Source organism: Terrapene carolina, unplaced genomic scaffold, assembly GCF_002925995.2.
Source record: "Terrapene carolina triunguis isolate 2854851 unplaced genomic scaffold, T_m_triunguis-2.0 Scaffold68, whole genome shotgun sequence".
Classification (NCBI taxonomy): Eukaryota; Metazoa; Chordata; order Testudines; family Emydidae; genus Terrapene; species Terrapene triunguis.
In genome coordinates this window covers 24,151,590-24,168,095 of record NW_020664419.1, presented here as the reverse complement: position 1 = coordinate 24,168,095, position 16,506 = coordinate 24,151,590, and the positions used below count along the sequence as shown (strand labels likewise).

At 39.1% G+C, this 16,506-nt stretch overlaps 1 protein-coding gene across 1 annotated transcript in view; it reads right to left on the bottom strand.

Moving 5' to 3' along the window:
• Positions 1 to 16,506, bottom strand: part of SLC2A13 (solute carrier family 2 member 13) — a 331,334-nt gene that overhangs the window by 98,735 nt on the left and 216,093 nt on the right. Inside the window, exons 5-6 of the mRNA XM_024216061.2 lie at positions 8,390 to 8,553; positions 811 to 931 (exon numbers count right to left, since the gene is read on the bottom strand). Of these exons, the coding sequence (XP_024071829.1) occupies positions 811 to 931; positions 8,390 to 8,553 (285 nt within the window). The remainder of the gene's footprint in view (positions 1 to 810; positions 932 to 8,389; positions 8,554 to 16,506) is intronic.

Here is a 16,506-nt window from a genome sequence, read left to right as displayed (position 1 = left end):
GACTCATTTGTACTGCAGTCTTAACTTGTCAAGCAAAGATTCTGGATTGGAACAAGAATTGTTTCAGCCTTTATAGCATTTGAGCTCAGTCACATTTAACTAGTCTTTTCTCAATGGGACACTGACATTTTCCAGCCTGCCAGCCAAATGAATGCTGAAGAGCTCATATACAAGACTGCAGTCTCCAAAGGGATAAAGACTAGCTATAGACTGTTATCCTGTGCATATCAATAGGTAAGTCAAGTCAGAAGATGCTTAGTCTTTACTAAATTCTGGTATGCAGAAAGACACAATTTTTGCTATCTTACCAGTTTCGATATTTTATTTACTAGGGGAGAAAAAAAGTGAACAAAAACTCAAAATACAGAACATTATAGAATATTTTTTAGAAAAACATTCTAAATAAATGACTCATCTTTTGAAACAAAGACTGGACGCGAGCTATCTATGAAAGTACAAGTTCAATTTACCATCGATAAAGGTTAACATGATCGTGTCTGTTTTGAATTAATCATTAATGGGTCTGTAATTATCACTATTTGAAAAGACAGAACCCTTTTTTTAAAAAACAGTAAAATAAAGGGCAAGGGGCACAAATGTTCTCTGGGAGAGCTCATAGTTGTGGAGCAGTGTAATGTCTATGAACAGACTAGTAACAGCAAGCACATTCCCTTACATTAAAAAAAATTATTCAGAGCCTTGCACTCATTGAATATTAACATTATGTGTTTTAATAGGGTTGCAACACTTGAGAAATTGGGGGAAATCTTGCAGAAGACATTTAAAAAACAAATGATCATGAAATCTCACCTGTAATTTGTGCAAGTAGAATTTTGACCTGAAGGATCTGTTGGGTTAAGAGTGACTCGAGGTGAGACCTGAGCTGACAGCAAAAATCCCAAAGCTAGGATAATGAGTGCTACAGTAGTACCTAAAATACAAAAATAAAAAAGATTTTACTTCAAAATACTCAAAATAATTCTTTGCTGCATAGACCTAGGTCTGGAAAAAAGAAGACACTCAATTTATATGAGCTTAGCACAGTATTTCCCCACTATGCTAATCTGTTGTATAAGGATCTTGAGAAAAAAATAATTTTGGGGGTTGGGATTGGTGTTAAATTCAACAGCTTCTGATTTATTATCCAGATACTAAATTACTCAGTTGTTTGGTTTTTTTTAAACACAGAGTTGAAGACTGTATGAATTAACTCGTATTCCCTTAAGTAACAGAAATAAATGTTCAAAAAGTAGAGTTAAACAGTGGCTTGTAAATCACAATATGTCCCTAGCTCCCAGACATCCAGACGTACCTGGAAGAAGGACAATAGCAACACACTTTTGCAGCACAATATTCCTAGTTATATAGAAACAAGAAAATAAATTTGATTTTTTTCACAGAGCTCAGTTTGTAGAAATGCTACCAAAAATATAAACCCGCTGTTATGAATCAACCTCTTTCTACCAATCCACTCGAGCCCCCTGAATTTTCTGTGAATCTATTGTCACAATGTGTAACACCAAAAAGGGGAGGACATAGGCAAAAAAGATACATGCAATGTATTAAAAATAGTTCATTCCTGGCACAAAACTTTAGACCATATAAACTGATAACACCTTGCTCAGCCTTCACCTTTGTCCTAATAATTAACATAGGTTATTTTGCTACTGGGGAAGAATACCATACTGTGTAGTATATCCTGTGCTATCTACTTCTAGTAAGTTCAATCACTGTATATCCAGATATCATATTTTATATTATGTTTGTGTTTAGATACATATTTTTCTACATACTACATATATGAAGTTGATAATCGTGATAAGTTACAAAGAAATATGATAAACTTCAGTCATTTGATGAATGAAGATATCATGCACTTTTGACCAGCACTCCTGCCCTTTTCCCAATAATCCATCTCTCTAAGACTAATTCTAAAAGCCTAAGCAACTTTAAATAGACTTTTAATATCAATCCACCAGAAAAAAATGATTTTCCTCCTCCAGATTTCACCTGTTCAAGGCTCAGGATGCACAAGAATCAACCCTACACCAGTTAAAGCTTTTCTCCAAATAAAAATAGTGTGACTTCAAAGCCTGATATCTTGCAGCCCTGCAGAGCTTGATGCTATTGGAAAGGGGAGATCATGATTTTCAACTTCCCAGTAGAACTCGGCACTCATTTTTAGTCCTGGAAAGGCCACAGATATTAGAACTTAAAAATGTGACATCTTTAGGTACAGAAAAGCAATTAAAGGTAATTTTGGAGGGTTTTATGGCTCCCTCTGAATCCTGTATAGTTCTACTAATGGTGACAAAGGGACTTGGTGTCAGGATGGAGGGATACAAAAATTAGTGCCTATAATTAAAAACTACCTCCCCAAGCCACTCCTACAGCTTTTTTTTTTTCTAAAATAGGTGGCATACAGAGAAATACATGATGGTTTTATTGAAAGCTAATTTGGAACTGTCTGTAAAACTCACGTATGGCTTCACCAGTCATGAGGAATGCGACTATTCCAAATTCATGCCGATAAAATCTTTATACTCTACCACACCCTCATATATTCCTTTATTTAACTATGCATACATTTCACACACAGAAAATATCTGTATATGTCTATATGTGTAATGCAGTATGCTGTACTACAGATTTATCTAACACCTTCACCCAAGGATCCGACAAAGTACTTATAATGTGAAGCTAGCTTTGACCTTATTTATGCAGAGACAATAAGTCCTTCTGTAACATATGGGGATAGATTCACAAACCACTTCACTACCATACAAGTGGAATGCAGCAGAGGTTTAGATGTGCACAACAACACTATGTGACAGTTCAGGATAAGTGAAAAGTACTTTACCCAGCTTAGTCGGCATGGGGAACAAAGGTATTGCAGGCAGAATGTAATTGTATCTAAGAAGAAGAGCGCAACTCGCACTTTCAAAAACACACACACTTGTGTGTGCCTGGCTTACGCATTAAAAACTTAGTCAGATATTCTTTAAAGAACTACCCATAATATGGTTCTTATGTTTTTTAAGAAAAACAGGTTTCTTGAGAAAACCAATTTACAAAATATGAAAAATACTACTACTACTTCTCCTAATGTCCTGTGTAGCAAAGAGTGTTTGTTTGATGTATTGTATTAATAATTATATTGTTCTAGTATTATAATACCATGCACCAGCATTTGCCAGCAATGTTGCCAACATGAACGTGTGTGCATTAATTGGGTGTTTTTTTGAGCACACACAGGCAGTTTACTTATGCTGATAGATCTCTTTCTGATGCCAAAAGCTTAAGCCAAATCAGGAAGCCTAAATCTCTGGAGAAATTATGAAGCCATCATCAAAATAAAAATGTGGATTTTCAATTTATTCTATATTTGGCTTTGTGATGCTATGACTATTTACATCAACGACGACAGTTCTCTGGGCATGCTGGATTTCATCCTGGATTTAATGTACTTTCCAAATGCTATAAGCCAGAACATCAAATATTTTGAGACATGTTTCACATGGGGAACTATCATCAAATTTATATTCATTTTAAATATGCTTTGTTCATCTTTTGAGAGGTTGACCTAATAAGGAAACATCTTCCTTCATCCCTTAACCCCTTGTCCAAAGGAGGAGGAAAATATTCAGATTTGACATATAGGCATTATATAGTATTTCATTCTGTGGAAAGTTTTCCTTTGGCTAACACAAACCAATACAGCATATCATTAACTGAGGCTAAAAAACTAAGTATTCTGAAGATATTTAATGTCCTCTCTATTACATAAAGCTAAAATTTTGTCATATGTACAAATACAGTGTCTTCAGACTGCCAAAGCCTGAGGAAAAAAAACTAAAACAGACATTACACCCTTCAAAATCTCTCCACATTTTACATGTAATGAACAGCCTTTGAAGATACAGAACAAAGGAAAGAAAGACAACTGGCATCAAGATATAACAGAAGTTGGAAACCAAGTGGAGTCAGCAGCCAACCATGTTAAAATTCTGTCTGTCTTCTCCCCGTTTTTGGCAGAAAGAAGCCTATGGTAACTTTTGTAACTTTTCAGCGATCTATCAGCATGGCTGGATTTTTTTAAAATGTTGCCAGCTCTTTGAAACTAGTGAAGATGCCAAGCTTCAAATGGTAAACACTCCTTTACAGAACATTGGCAGAGAATGGAAAAAGTCCATAGCTAGTCCAATAAATGTCAAGGCATTACCACAAGACAGTACTTAATGTGCATATTGTTACACCTATGTAATGTTTAGAAAAAATACTTATGACTTATACAGTGCTTTTCATAACTTCATACATTTGTGCGCAGTTTTCAAGTTTTTCTTGCGCTTAGCTTTCATATATCCATGCAGCCAGTGAGTACTGTCCTCATTTTACATATTGAGAGGTGACAGCAGACAGGTTACCCACAGAGGCAGCACCAGTTGTAACCAGGTTTAGAGTTCAAGATTTCCCAATTCCCTTGAAAGGCAGTTCAAAGTAGCAGAGTGAAAAATGCACACTTACAAACAAAACAAAACCAACTATTTGAAACACTGCCCACCAGAGGATCTAAAGAGCAACATAGGACCTAATGTTTATTTATTAAGCATCCTTCCTGCTAAGGTGCTCTGTATGCTGCACAGACAATTAAAATACAATAATAACAGATATGCAAGTATGAAATCATCATAGAATATGTGACTTACAAACAAAACACTGCCTCCCCCGACCAAATCCTAAAAGCCAAGCACCACACGAAAAGCTCTAAATAGTATTTCGAGATGGTATGTGATCTCAGTCTCAGCTCGAGGGGAGTCAGTATTGGATTTTTCCTTTTTTTAAAGGCCACAGTATAAAGATGACTAAAAGAAACACAACACTAATTAAAATGACTGAAAGAAGGCAACCCAGTACAGAGAAGGGACCTAGAAAAGGACATCTTTACATACTAATTCTGTTCTGTATCTAAGTACCATAAAACGAAACACTCCTTACAGTATTCGTCCTGGTTTTACTACAATGGCCATCTACTCTTTTACTAAACTGCTTTGTGAGAGATGTTTGCATGAACATTTTCAAATCATTGATCTTCGAATATATTAGTCAGAGGGCCTGGTCACAAAGGGCCCAAAAATTCTAGAGGCAGTGACTAAAGCCTGATGGTCAGGACCCAAAAGGATCAGTTTGTAATTCTGGCACTGAGACACTGAAAAATACACTATGCCTAACACAGAGTACAAGATTAGTATTGCGTTATTGCAAGAAATAGGCTTAAAGTATTTTGGGAGTAATAATAAAGTAATACAATTCTGCTTTGTTCTGCTTTTGTTCATGCCCCATTATAACATTTGATAGACCACACAGAAAAAGAATGACTATCAACTGAGTAAATAGCATGAGATGACAGAGCTAGACAAATTCACACAACGTTATATATTGCTGTAAGAGTGATATACAGTAAACAGTTTGGGGACTAAACGAGTGGCCTGGTCTGGATTCAGTCACAAGCAATGAAGTGCATATTATTTTGATGTGTGCTTTAATCTGCTAGGAAATCTAAACAAAGGTCAACAGCATGAAAGCTATCAGCAACTCAATCCAAAGAATAAAGGTGGATTTGATAAATCAGTTCCACGTCTGGGGAGCATGATCAGATGCATAAGCCATGTGTCGAGAGATATGGAAAAATAAAAGATGCAGGTTGCAGAGACATGAGTGAGTCATTCAACATTAACTAGTGATTGCAACAGAGGGTTGCTAACATGGAGACCATTCCCCATGCATTTACAATTTTAAACTTAAACTTATCTGCTTGAGCTAAAGTTGAAGAAGTACTTTCTCAGCGTTGCTGTATCCAATTATGCTCATACAGGTTTTTACACAATACTAAAGATCACAAGAATGCAAGAAATGTACCCTGCTATCCCATACCATTTTGTCTCCTGCAATGTCATTAAATTGCCTGCTGTGGGGAGCAGCTAAGTTACTATATACTATTGATGCAAATAACTTCATGTAACAGTCTGGCTCTGACCTCAGTTGGTAGATGGTTAACGATGATTGCTCTCTTTTATCCAAATTATCTCTGTCAAGTTTCAACCCTTCTGCTGTTGAATCAAGTATAAGAAGATTCAAGTTGTCAAAATCTGCACTTAAAAGACATTATTTTAAATGTGGGTACCTATTGTAAGTTGAACATACCAAATTTGCTCAAAATTACATGTTTTAATGTACAAATTGGGTAACTGTGCATACCAACACGCTCAGTTACCACACACAAATGCATGTTTTGTAGGCAACATGAATGAGGCCAAATTTTGCAGATCACAGAACCATAGACTTTAAGGTCAGAAGGGACCATTATGATCAACTAGTCTGACCTCCTGCACAATGCAGGCCACAGAATCTCACCCACCCACTCCTCTATCAAACCTATGTCTGAGCCATTGAAGTCCTCAAATCATGGTTTGAAGACTTCAAGGTGCAGAGAATCTTCCAGCAAGTGACCCGTGCCCCACGCTGCAGAGGAAGGCGAAAACCCCCCAGATGCAGCTTAGGTGCTATTGGTTGAGAATTTTGTCCAAATATATTGGTGTTCCACTCTGGCAAATCAGTTTTTAAATGAACTAGTAAGTTATTTTACTCTTGAGATGTTTAGATCCCCGATACAGAGACCACCACTGTCAAATGTCATGTTTCTGGGCCAACAATGGAGGTAGGAGAACTTCTCAACTACACAGTTATACAATTTTTTTTAAATGGGCAAAACAAAGTATGTTTCCCTAATCTCGTTCTCTGAAATGGCAGAACTCTTTTAGTTGAAACTTTCCAAAACAAAACCAGACCACTCAACCTGAGGCAGAAACTTGGCATGGAAAATTTCAGGCCAAACAGTCAGGTAAAGATATAAGCAAATGAAAACAAGGTCTTATAATGAGAACTGCTGGGCTACATTAACTATAGACAGTGCTACTAGCTCTGCCTATATCACCTTCCTAGAAGTGACTGTGTTGATTGAGTTTAAGTGTGATGTTAATGCCATTATACAAGAATGCTTAGCTAATGGCTAAAATTCATAAGAGTGGCAAAGTTCCTCCTCTATCTTGGTGGGTCCTGCGCTTATTGGCGGATTTTCTTGCTTCAGAGATTCACCACGTGGGTTGGGGAACAGCCCAGAGACCTTCCCCTCTGGGAGAACCCACAGTCCAGGTCAATTGGGAGGTTTGGGGGGAACCCGGGCCTGCCCTCTACTCCGGGTTCCAGCCCAGGGCCCTGTGGACTGCAGCTGTCTATAGTGCCTCCTGTAACAACTGCATGACAGCTACAACTCCCTGGGCTACTTCCCCATGGCCTCCTCCAAACACCTTCCTTATTCTCACCACAGGACCTTCCTCCTGGTGTCTGATAACGCTCTCTCACTCTCTCACTCTCAGCACACCCTCTCACTCTCAGCTCCTTGCGCCTCTTGCTCCCAGCTCCTCACACTCACACCACAAACTGAAGTGAGCTCCTTTTTAAAACCCAGGTGCCCTGATTAGCCTGCCTTAATTGATTCTAGAAGCTTCTTCTTAATTGGCTCCTGGAGTCCTAATTAGCCTGCCTGCCTTAACTGGTTCTAGCAGGTTCCTGATTACGCTAGTGCAGCCCCTGCTCTGGTCACTCAGGGAACAGAAAACTACTCATCCAGTGACCAGTATATTTGCCCTCTACCAGACTCCTGTACCCCACTGGTCTGGGTCGGTCACATAAGGCATTCAGAATTTTACACTTTAGTTTCTCATGTTACTATGTTGGATTAGCCACTTCATGTTAAACCATTAACTATAATGCTTTTACTATTTCATATTTGGAGGGGCAATGAACAGAACAGCATTCTTCTCTTTTTAAAAGAACACAGCAACAATATGTCTTTTTGCTTTCCGTAATAATTTCTGACAAAACGTTACAAATTCACTTTAGTTGCTAAAAATTACATATGCCATATTATATACTTAAAAACTAACCAGCTGTGAAGTTAGGCACATTTGATTGCTCCTAAATTAAAGTCTTAAAGGGGTATACCTATTATTGTCAACTGTGCCCTGAAGCAGAAATTGCAGCTGAACAAATATACTCCTTATGATAAATTTAAAAATTGCTTTCGTTCTTAGTGCCTCGCTGCACATTGTTTTCATTCTTAAAGGGCCCTGTGTACTTCAGTTTAATGTACTTAAACACACACACACACACACACATTTTATCTGTGTGTGTGTGTGTGCAGGCAAAATAGTCAGTCGTTTATTTTACTTTTCTTTAGAAGATCGTGTTGATCAAAGTAGAATTCAGAGCCTTATTTTCATTTTGTTCACCTTCATTAGAATCTAACAGTATTCCCCAAGTAATCTCTCACCTGTTAGGCTACCAAGCGTAAGTTTCCGGCGGCCCACTTTTTCAACAAGCCAGACTCCCACTAGTGTGAAAAGGAAGTTTGTAAATGCTGTCACTGCAGCCAGCCAGATTGCAAGACTGTCATCTTGAACCCCCGACATCTGCAAAATGGTTGCACTGTAGTACCTGTAAAATGAACAAGAGTCAAATGTAAGTACCACCACTGATTTGACCTTTGCTTAGATCACAGATTAAGTCATACAGTTTAAGGCCAGAAGGGACCATTAGATCATCTAGTCTGACCTCCCGTATGACAGGCCACAGAATTTCACCCAGTTACCCCTCTACTGAGCCCAGTAGCTTGTGTTTGGCTAATGCATAGCTTCCAGAAAGGCATCCAAGTCTTGATTTGAAGTCTTCCAAGAGATGGAGAATCCACTACTTCCTTTGGTAGTTTGTTCGAATGGTTAATCACCCTCAGTGTTAAAAAGTTAAACATGTTTTAGCTAAAGTGAAGTGGAGAATGGTCTTTATCCTCAAGGAGAGAACACGCTGCTGAGAGATTTCATAACCTTTCGAAGTGCTTTAAATAGAGCCACACAAATACATTCAGTGCCATTTCATGGCAAGAAGTTTTTCAGCAGCAAAAAACACAAAACAAAAACTCCAGCTGCTTGCTCACTGACAAGGAAAACAATGGATCACAATTCACAAGGGGGAAGAAAAGAACATCAATCATTACATTAACTTGTAGGGTCACTGGTCCTTGACCCTTGTGATAAACAACATTTTTGTGCATTGGAAAAGGGAGGATAGTTGTGTTGGCATCGAAAGAGGAAAAGTCAATGAAAAACTCAGGAGAAATACATCACATCTCTATTTAACCAAAACTCCCATTATCCAAACTTCACTTAAGCATTGCCCTGTTTATCTCATTTATTTTAAATGTCTCAAACACTTCGGGTAAAATTGTTATTGAAAATTGACGAACAAAACCTAATAATTGATTTTGGAGTATGTGTTTAAATTGCATTTGCCAGTTGTAATTCCAGTTGTAATTTTGTTATGGGAGAGCACTGAGTGTTTGGAATTTAGCTCTTTTTCAATATTTAAATATTTGAAGGATGAGAGATGACCAAGAGCAAGGAAGAAGGGATGATGTGAAGGGACACACCCTTGTTCTGGTGGAGAGGAGACTAACGAGTTCTTCTGAACCTGTTCAGCATTAACGAGGCGCACCTGAAAGGCTTGCTCTGCCTACAGGTGGAGGGAGCTTAAAAAGGGAAAACCTGCCACAGGAAGGGGTGGTGAACAGGAGAAGGGCTGCTGCATCACAAAGATGGATCAGCCAAGAGGGAGACAGTTGCAGGCCTCACTGCCCCAAAACTGCACAGACCAGCTGCAAAGCAGGACACCAAACAGGAGGGGAATAGATACAGACTCACTGATGGACCAAGCCCAGAGAGCTGAACCGAGAAAGACTGTCTGAGAGACAGGCCACCTTTCCCTGTCTTTGCTTTCACTTGCATTTCCCTCTCTCATAAGTGAGAGAGAAAGGAAAGGACCTTTCTTTTGCCTGTTTGTTTTGCTTAGAGCAGTGGTTCTCAACCAGAGATCTGGGGCCCACTGGGAGGCCACGTGCAGGTTTCAGGGGGTCTGCTAAGCAGGGCTGGCATTAGACCTGCTGGGGCCTAGGGCAGAAAGCCGAAGCCCCCAACACCTGGGGCTAAAGCCTGGGGCTCCAAGTCCTGCAACCTGGGGCTGAAGCCGAAGCCTGAGCAACTTAGCTTTGCAGGACCCCCTGTGGCATGGGGCACCGGGCAATTGCCCTGCTTCTTACCCCCTAATGCTGGCCCTGGCTTTTATATGCAGAAAAAGTTGTTGTGGCACAGGTGGGCCGTGGAGTTTTTATAGCATGTTTGGGGGGGGGGGGGCGCCTTGGAAAGAAAAAGAAAAAGGTTGAGAACCCCTGGCTCAGAGAACCCCACCTATGCTACGAACTAGGGACAAGGACTTTAGAAACGAAGTGGTGTCTGGAGGAGGTTCGGGAGCCTCTACCCCCCCCCCACAGATGAAATGAAGAAATAAAAAATGTGAGGTTTCAGTGTTGTAAAAGAGCAACAATGGCAATCCTAATGAATGCAGACACAGCAACGGGAGAAGCAGGACAGATGTCTTTTGAGAGCAGCAGTAATGGCTCCTCTTCCTTTGGACTCCAGAAGTTCAGCATCAGGAACAAACTCTGATACTACTACTGTTGACAGCTGACATTAGCAATGTTGACACTAACCATTCATTTAGTAAGTATAATTTAGGATAGGACTCGGGTTTAGGATTCATCTGTCATCATTAATCATATAGCATTTACTAACAGCACATTAATCGGGGTCACAGCCATACTATTAGCCTGCCACCAATTTTCTGCTTGTTTTATCTTGCTCGGTTCATGTATTTGGTTTGCTTCTGAAGTATCTGTTTTGTTGTGTGAAGGCTCAGAAGCTGGTATTGCACACTAGCTCAAGTGCCAACTAACACTTTTTTATTTATTTATTTACAGTGATGGGCCTAGGTTCCTGATCCCTGTTCTCTATCTTATTTTAATACTTGTTTGTATTTAAAAAAGCAATTTTCTTTCAAAAAAAAGTTCCTGTAGAACCTTGAGAGATACCACAGGAAGCTGGTATAATTTCTATTTCTTTATCAGAAAAAATCAACATTTATCCAGGAAACATAACAATTAGAGGTGTCAGTTAAAATGGGCACAATTAAAAAATAAGGAAGCCGTGCACATGTTTGCCCAAGTTTAATCAAATGCATGTCTTGTATGCTTGTTTTTAAAGTTTTGGTGAGCTGTTAAATATTTCAACAAAATATGCAGTTTATTTTGCACAAGCTCTTCCATCTTCATTTTCTTTTGTTAACCTGCACTGACTGAAGAATTGATTATTCAGTCATTCAAAAACTCCTTCAAATACATAACCGCTCTTCAGGTTTTGACACAGCAATCGCCAAACAAAATGTCAAAGCTCACCTTTGTAGTTTGCATTAAATGCCTCCTCATTACTTTAATGCCCCAGCCTTCCAGCCTCTGAAATGGTTCTGTTATTTTATGTTTCGGACAGCAAAGAGTTCTTATTTCCAGCAAACAACCTATGGCTAAGCATTCAGTGCAAATGTACCTTGCAGTAGTATAGAGTTTCTTTATAAATGAAATTATAGCATGTTCACATGAAATTAAGATATGAAACATTTAGGCCCTTTCAGTCCCTACAGTGGCTGCCCTTCCCCATCACCTCAACACAAGCATCTGGCTCCTCATCTTTATAGCCCTTCACTTAGTCCAAGGGTGGCCAACCTGAACCTGAGAAGGAGCCAGAATTTACCAATGTACATTGCCAAAGAGCCACAGTAATACGTCAGCAGCCCCTCATCAGCTCCCCCACCCCGCTCCCAGCGCCTCCGACCCACCAGCAGCCCTGCCGATCAGCACCTGCCCCTCCCTCCCTGCACCTCCCGATCAGCTATTTCGTGGCATGCAGGAGGCTTGGAGCGGGGGGGGGGGAAGCGAGAGCACGGTAGGCTCTGGGGAGGGGGTCAGGAAGGGGTGGAGTGGGGGCAGGGCCTGTGGCAGAGCCAGGGGTTGAGCAGTGAGCTTCCCCCCGGCACATTGGAAAGTTGGCGTCTGTAGTTCCAGCCCCCGAGTTGGTGCCTATACAAGGAGCTGCATATTAACATCTGAAGAGCCACATGTGGCTCCGGAGCCACAGGTTGGCCACCCCTGACTTAGCCTCTCTTTACTTACCCACTCTTGTAACTTACTGCATTGCTCTTACTGCTGCCTGTTCATCCAGTGGTGCTTTGCCTCCCTTGTTCATTTGTCAAGTCTCCTACAACCATCTTCATGTTTTCTTCTATACAAAGGAAATGGACCCCAGAGGTGAAATCCTGGCCTACTGAAGTCTATGGGTATGTCTACACTACCCACCGGATCGGCGGGCAGCAATCGATGGGGGAGCGGCAGCAGTCGACTCACCGCAGTGAAGACACCACGGTAAGTCGATCTAAGTACGTCGACTTCAGCTACATTATTCACGCAGCTGAAGTTGCATAACTTAGATTGATCCTCCCCCACCCCATTGTAGATCAGGCCTAAGATAAAACTCACATTGACTTCAATGGGACCAGAATTTCAGCCCATGCAGTAGTACATAAAAGCCTCTACTCTTTTCTCCTTAAGATTCAATTCTACTATGATGTCTACAGGAAATTGCCAGCTGTTAACAATTAGGTACAGACTTCTGATACTTATTTTCTGTTTCGTTTATTATTTAAAAAGAAAAATAATCAACTTGAAACCATGTTGGTGTGCACATACATGGCCTATACAAACACATTCTCATGATTGTTCCCTTTATCCACTCTCCACGTTCCTTCCAGCTGTTTGTTGCACCCCCTTGTTTCATCTGTCTTCACTAGATTTTAAGCACTTATCTGAACCACTGAAGTTTCAGAGGTTGGGTACAGAGTTTGGATTAAAGGTTTCTATTTCATCTCATTTCTGTGGTGAGCAAACCAAGGCAGTTTGTGTTTTGCATAGGACTTTGATTAATCGCAGTTAACTTATGCATTTAACTAAAAAAAAAATTAATCGCGATTAAAAAAATTAATCATGATTAATCACACTGTTAAACAATAGAATACCAACTGAAATTTATTAAATATTTTTGGATGTCTTTCTACATTTTCAAATATATCTATTTCAATTACAACACAGAATACAAAGTGTACAGTGCTCACTTTATATTATTTTTTATTACAAATACTTGCACTGTAAAAATGACAAACAAAAGAAATAGTATTTTTCAATTCACCTCATACAAGTACTGTAGTGCAATCTCTTTATCATGAAAGTGCAACTTACAAATGTAGTTTTCTTGGTTACATAACTGCACTCAAAAACAAAACAATCTAAAACTTTAGAGCCTACAAGTCCACTTAGTGCTACTTGTTGTTCAGCCAATCGCTGAGAGAAACCAGTTTGTTTAAATTTACAGGAGATAATGCTGTCCACTTCTTAATTACAATGTCACCTGAAAGTGAGAACAGGTGTTTGCATTGCACTGTTGTAGCTGGCGTCGCAAGATACTTACGTGCCAGATGCGCTAAAGATTCATATGCCTCTTCATGCTTCGGCTATTGTTCCAGAGGAATATGCTTCCATGCTGATGACGCTCGTTAAAAAAATAATGCATTAATTAAATTTGTCACCGAACTCCTTGGGGGAGAATTGTATGTCTCCTGCTCTGTTTTACCCATATTCTGCCATATATTTCATGGTATAGCAGTCTCAGATGATGACCCAGCACATGTTCGTTTTAAGAACACTTTCACTGCAAATCTGACAAAATGCAAAGAAGATACCGATGTGAAATTTCTAAAGAAAGCTACAGCACTCGACCCAAGATTTAAGAATCTGAAGTGTCTTCCAAAATCTGAAAGGGATGAGGTGTGGGGCATGATTTCAGAAGTCTTAAATGAGCAACACTCTGATGTGGAAACTACAGAACCCAAAGCACCAAAAAAGAAAATCAACCTTCTGCTGGTGGCATCTGACTCAGATGGTGAAAATGAACGTGTCGGTCTGCACTGCTTTGGATTGTTATCGAGCAGAACTCGTCATCAGCATGGACACGTCCTCTGGAATGGTGGCTGAAGCATCAAGGGACGTGAATCTTTAGCGCATCTGGTATGTAAATATCTTGCAAAGCCGGCTACAACAGGTGACATTGTAAACAAGAAGCAGGACTGACTGGACTTGTAGGCTCTAAAGTTTACATTGTTTTATTTTTGAATGCGGGGTTTTTTGTACATAATTCTACATTTGTAAGTTCAACTTTCATGATAAAGAGATTGCACTAAGTACTTGTACTAGGTGAATTGAAAAATACTAAAAAAAAGTGCAAATAATTGTAATAAAAAATAAATATAAAGTGAGCACTGTATACTGTATTCTGTGTTGAAATTGAAATCAATATATTTGAAAATTTAGAAAAAATAATTTAAATAAATGGTATTCTGTTATTGTTTAACAGCGTGATTAATCACGATTAATTTTTTTAATCGCTTGACAGCCCTAGTTTTGCAAAACCAAACCACAAGCCACCAAAGTTCAGGCATTGGTGTGTGGAAGCCTTATTAGTATAGAACTTTTGGATTTGACCCAGCCCTAATATGGCATGGCAACATAATGGACAAAAAATCCCAGCTGAATAAGTATCTGTTGGAGTCAGGCTATAAGAAATGAGAATTGACTGAATTTAGCACTTGAGTCCATACTTCATTATTTCTCTATTGTCCACCTGTGCAGCTCTAACTGATTATTAAATGTTACAAGCAATAGGTGATGACAGCCCATTTTAAATTCTTCCTGAAGAGGGGGAAAACCAGTTAGGTCCACAAAGGTCAAGTCTTGATATTGTGTATTACAGACAACATTGAACTTGCACCCAATATTATAAAGGACATAAAAATCAATGTATAGTTGATTTAAAGTTTTTGAGGTGCTAGAATGTTTTTAAAAATTCTAAAGCAAATGACAAAGGACAGTCTTTGAAACACATGTAATATTGTTGAAAGCAGATGAATGCAGAAAGACAATCATATGATTATGTAAAGCTATGCACTCATATACATAGTAAGGTATCTTAAATAAGACATGATTTTTGAAGATGTGAACTTGAAGAAAGCTGGCCTTTAATACATCACAATCTACAAAGTCAAATGGCACATTGCTAATTCTATAAACACAAGCAGTTTTATATACACGTTATTTTAAAGCAATCCTCATATAATCAAGTACTTGATATCCACACACAAATATATATCGAGAGAGAATTCAGCTTCTAATAAAACAATACATTTAATCTCTTTCCTCTACAGAGTTGACATTGTTCAAAATGACAACCTGCTGTAAGGAAAGGAAAATCTTCATTTACAACCAGGTCCCCAGACAATTTGTAATGCATTAGACTTTCTTGCTTAGTCCATTTAACCAGTAGACAAAAAACCCTAATGTTTCAGGTTCTGTATCTTTCAATAAAAAAATGATGACAGCTGCCAGATTCTCAGCTTCCCAATTCTGCTTGCCCGTATCCTTTATGATGCACCACTCCAATCTATCCTGCAGAACAAGGTCATTCTTACAAATTCTGTGTGTAATGATGTTAGCCATTTTGGGGAGAAGACATAATTTGCAGTATTGGTAAAAAAATAATGTATAGCTGTTCTTAAACCAGAAGCACCTTCCTCAACATTTTAAAATGATCTTTGCTACAGTTTGGGTTAAAAAAAAACAACAACTCTATAACCGCACACTACTCAAGTAAACTACCCACTCAACTGCAATAAAACAGTCCCATGCCTGGACAAGTGGGTCGAGGGGGAACTCCATTTTTTTTTTAAGGGTTGCCCCACTAACTGAGTTGACTCAGCCTGAGGCATTGTGATATTGCGAACAGAGCATTGGAAAACAAATAAATGAATTATTAAATACTGAAGAAAAATCCACAGACGGGAAGATATATCAACAGATTCATGCACTCTGCCTCTGCAACTCCTGTGTGAGCATCAATGGGGTCCACTTGCTGTGTTTTATTAGTTTCTACACAAGTATAACTGAACTAATAGTAAAATATCTAAAAAAAAAAAAATGAGGCTTAAATTCTTATTACCTAATAAAAAAATTACTATCAAGAGAGGTCTCTAATATTCAAGAAGATATATTAAGGTATTTTCTCATCTTTTCCTAGGCCCCCAAATTGATTTTCTTAAAAAACAAAACCCACAAACTCATTCCCAAATCCTACTTACAATGGGTCTGACAACTTCCAGAAGAGGGCCTCCCTGGGGATGGGACTACCCACCCACACCAGGTCTGCACTGAGATTCGTCCCACCCAAAGAACTGATCTATTTACTATCTCCAAAAAGCATCCAGGCTTATAGAAAGCCCCACTGACGGACTGTCCAAATACTCCTACATCCTGGCAGCACCCCGGGGGCACAATCTCAACAAGAACAATTTCTGCTGCAAAGCATAAGACAAAACATGAAGAATAAGAAAAGGGATATTAATGCACAA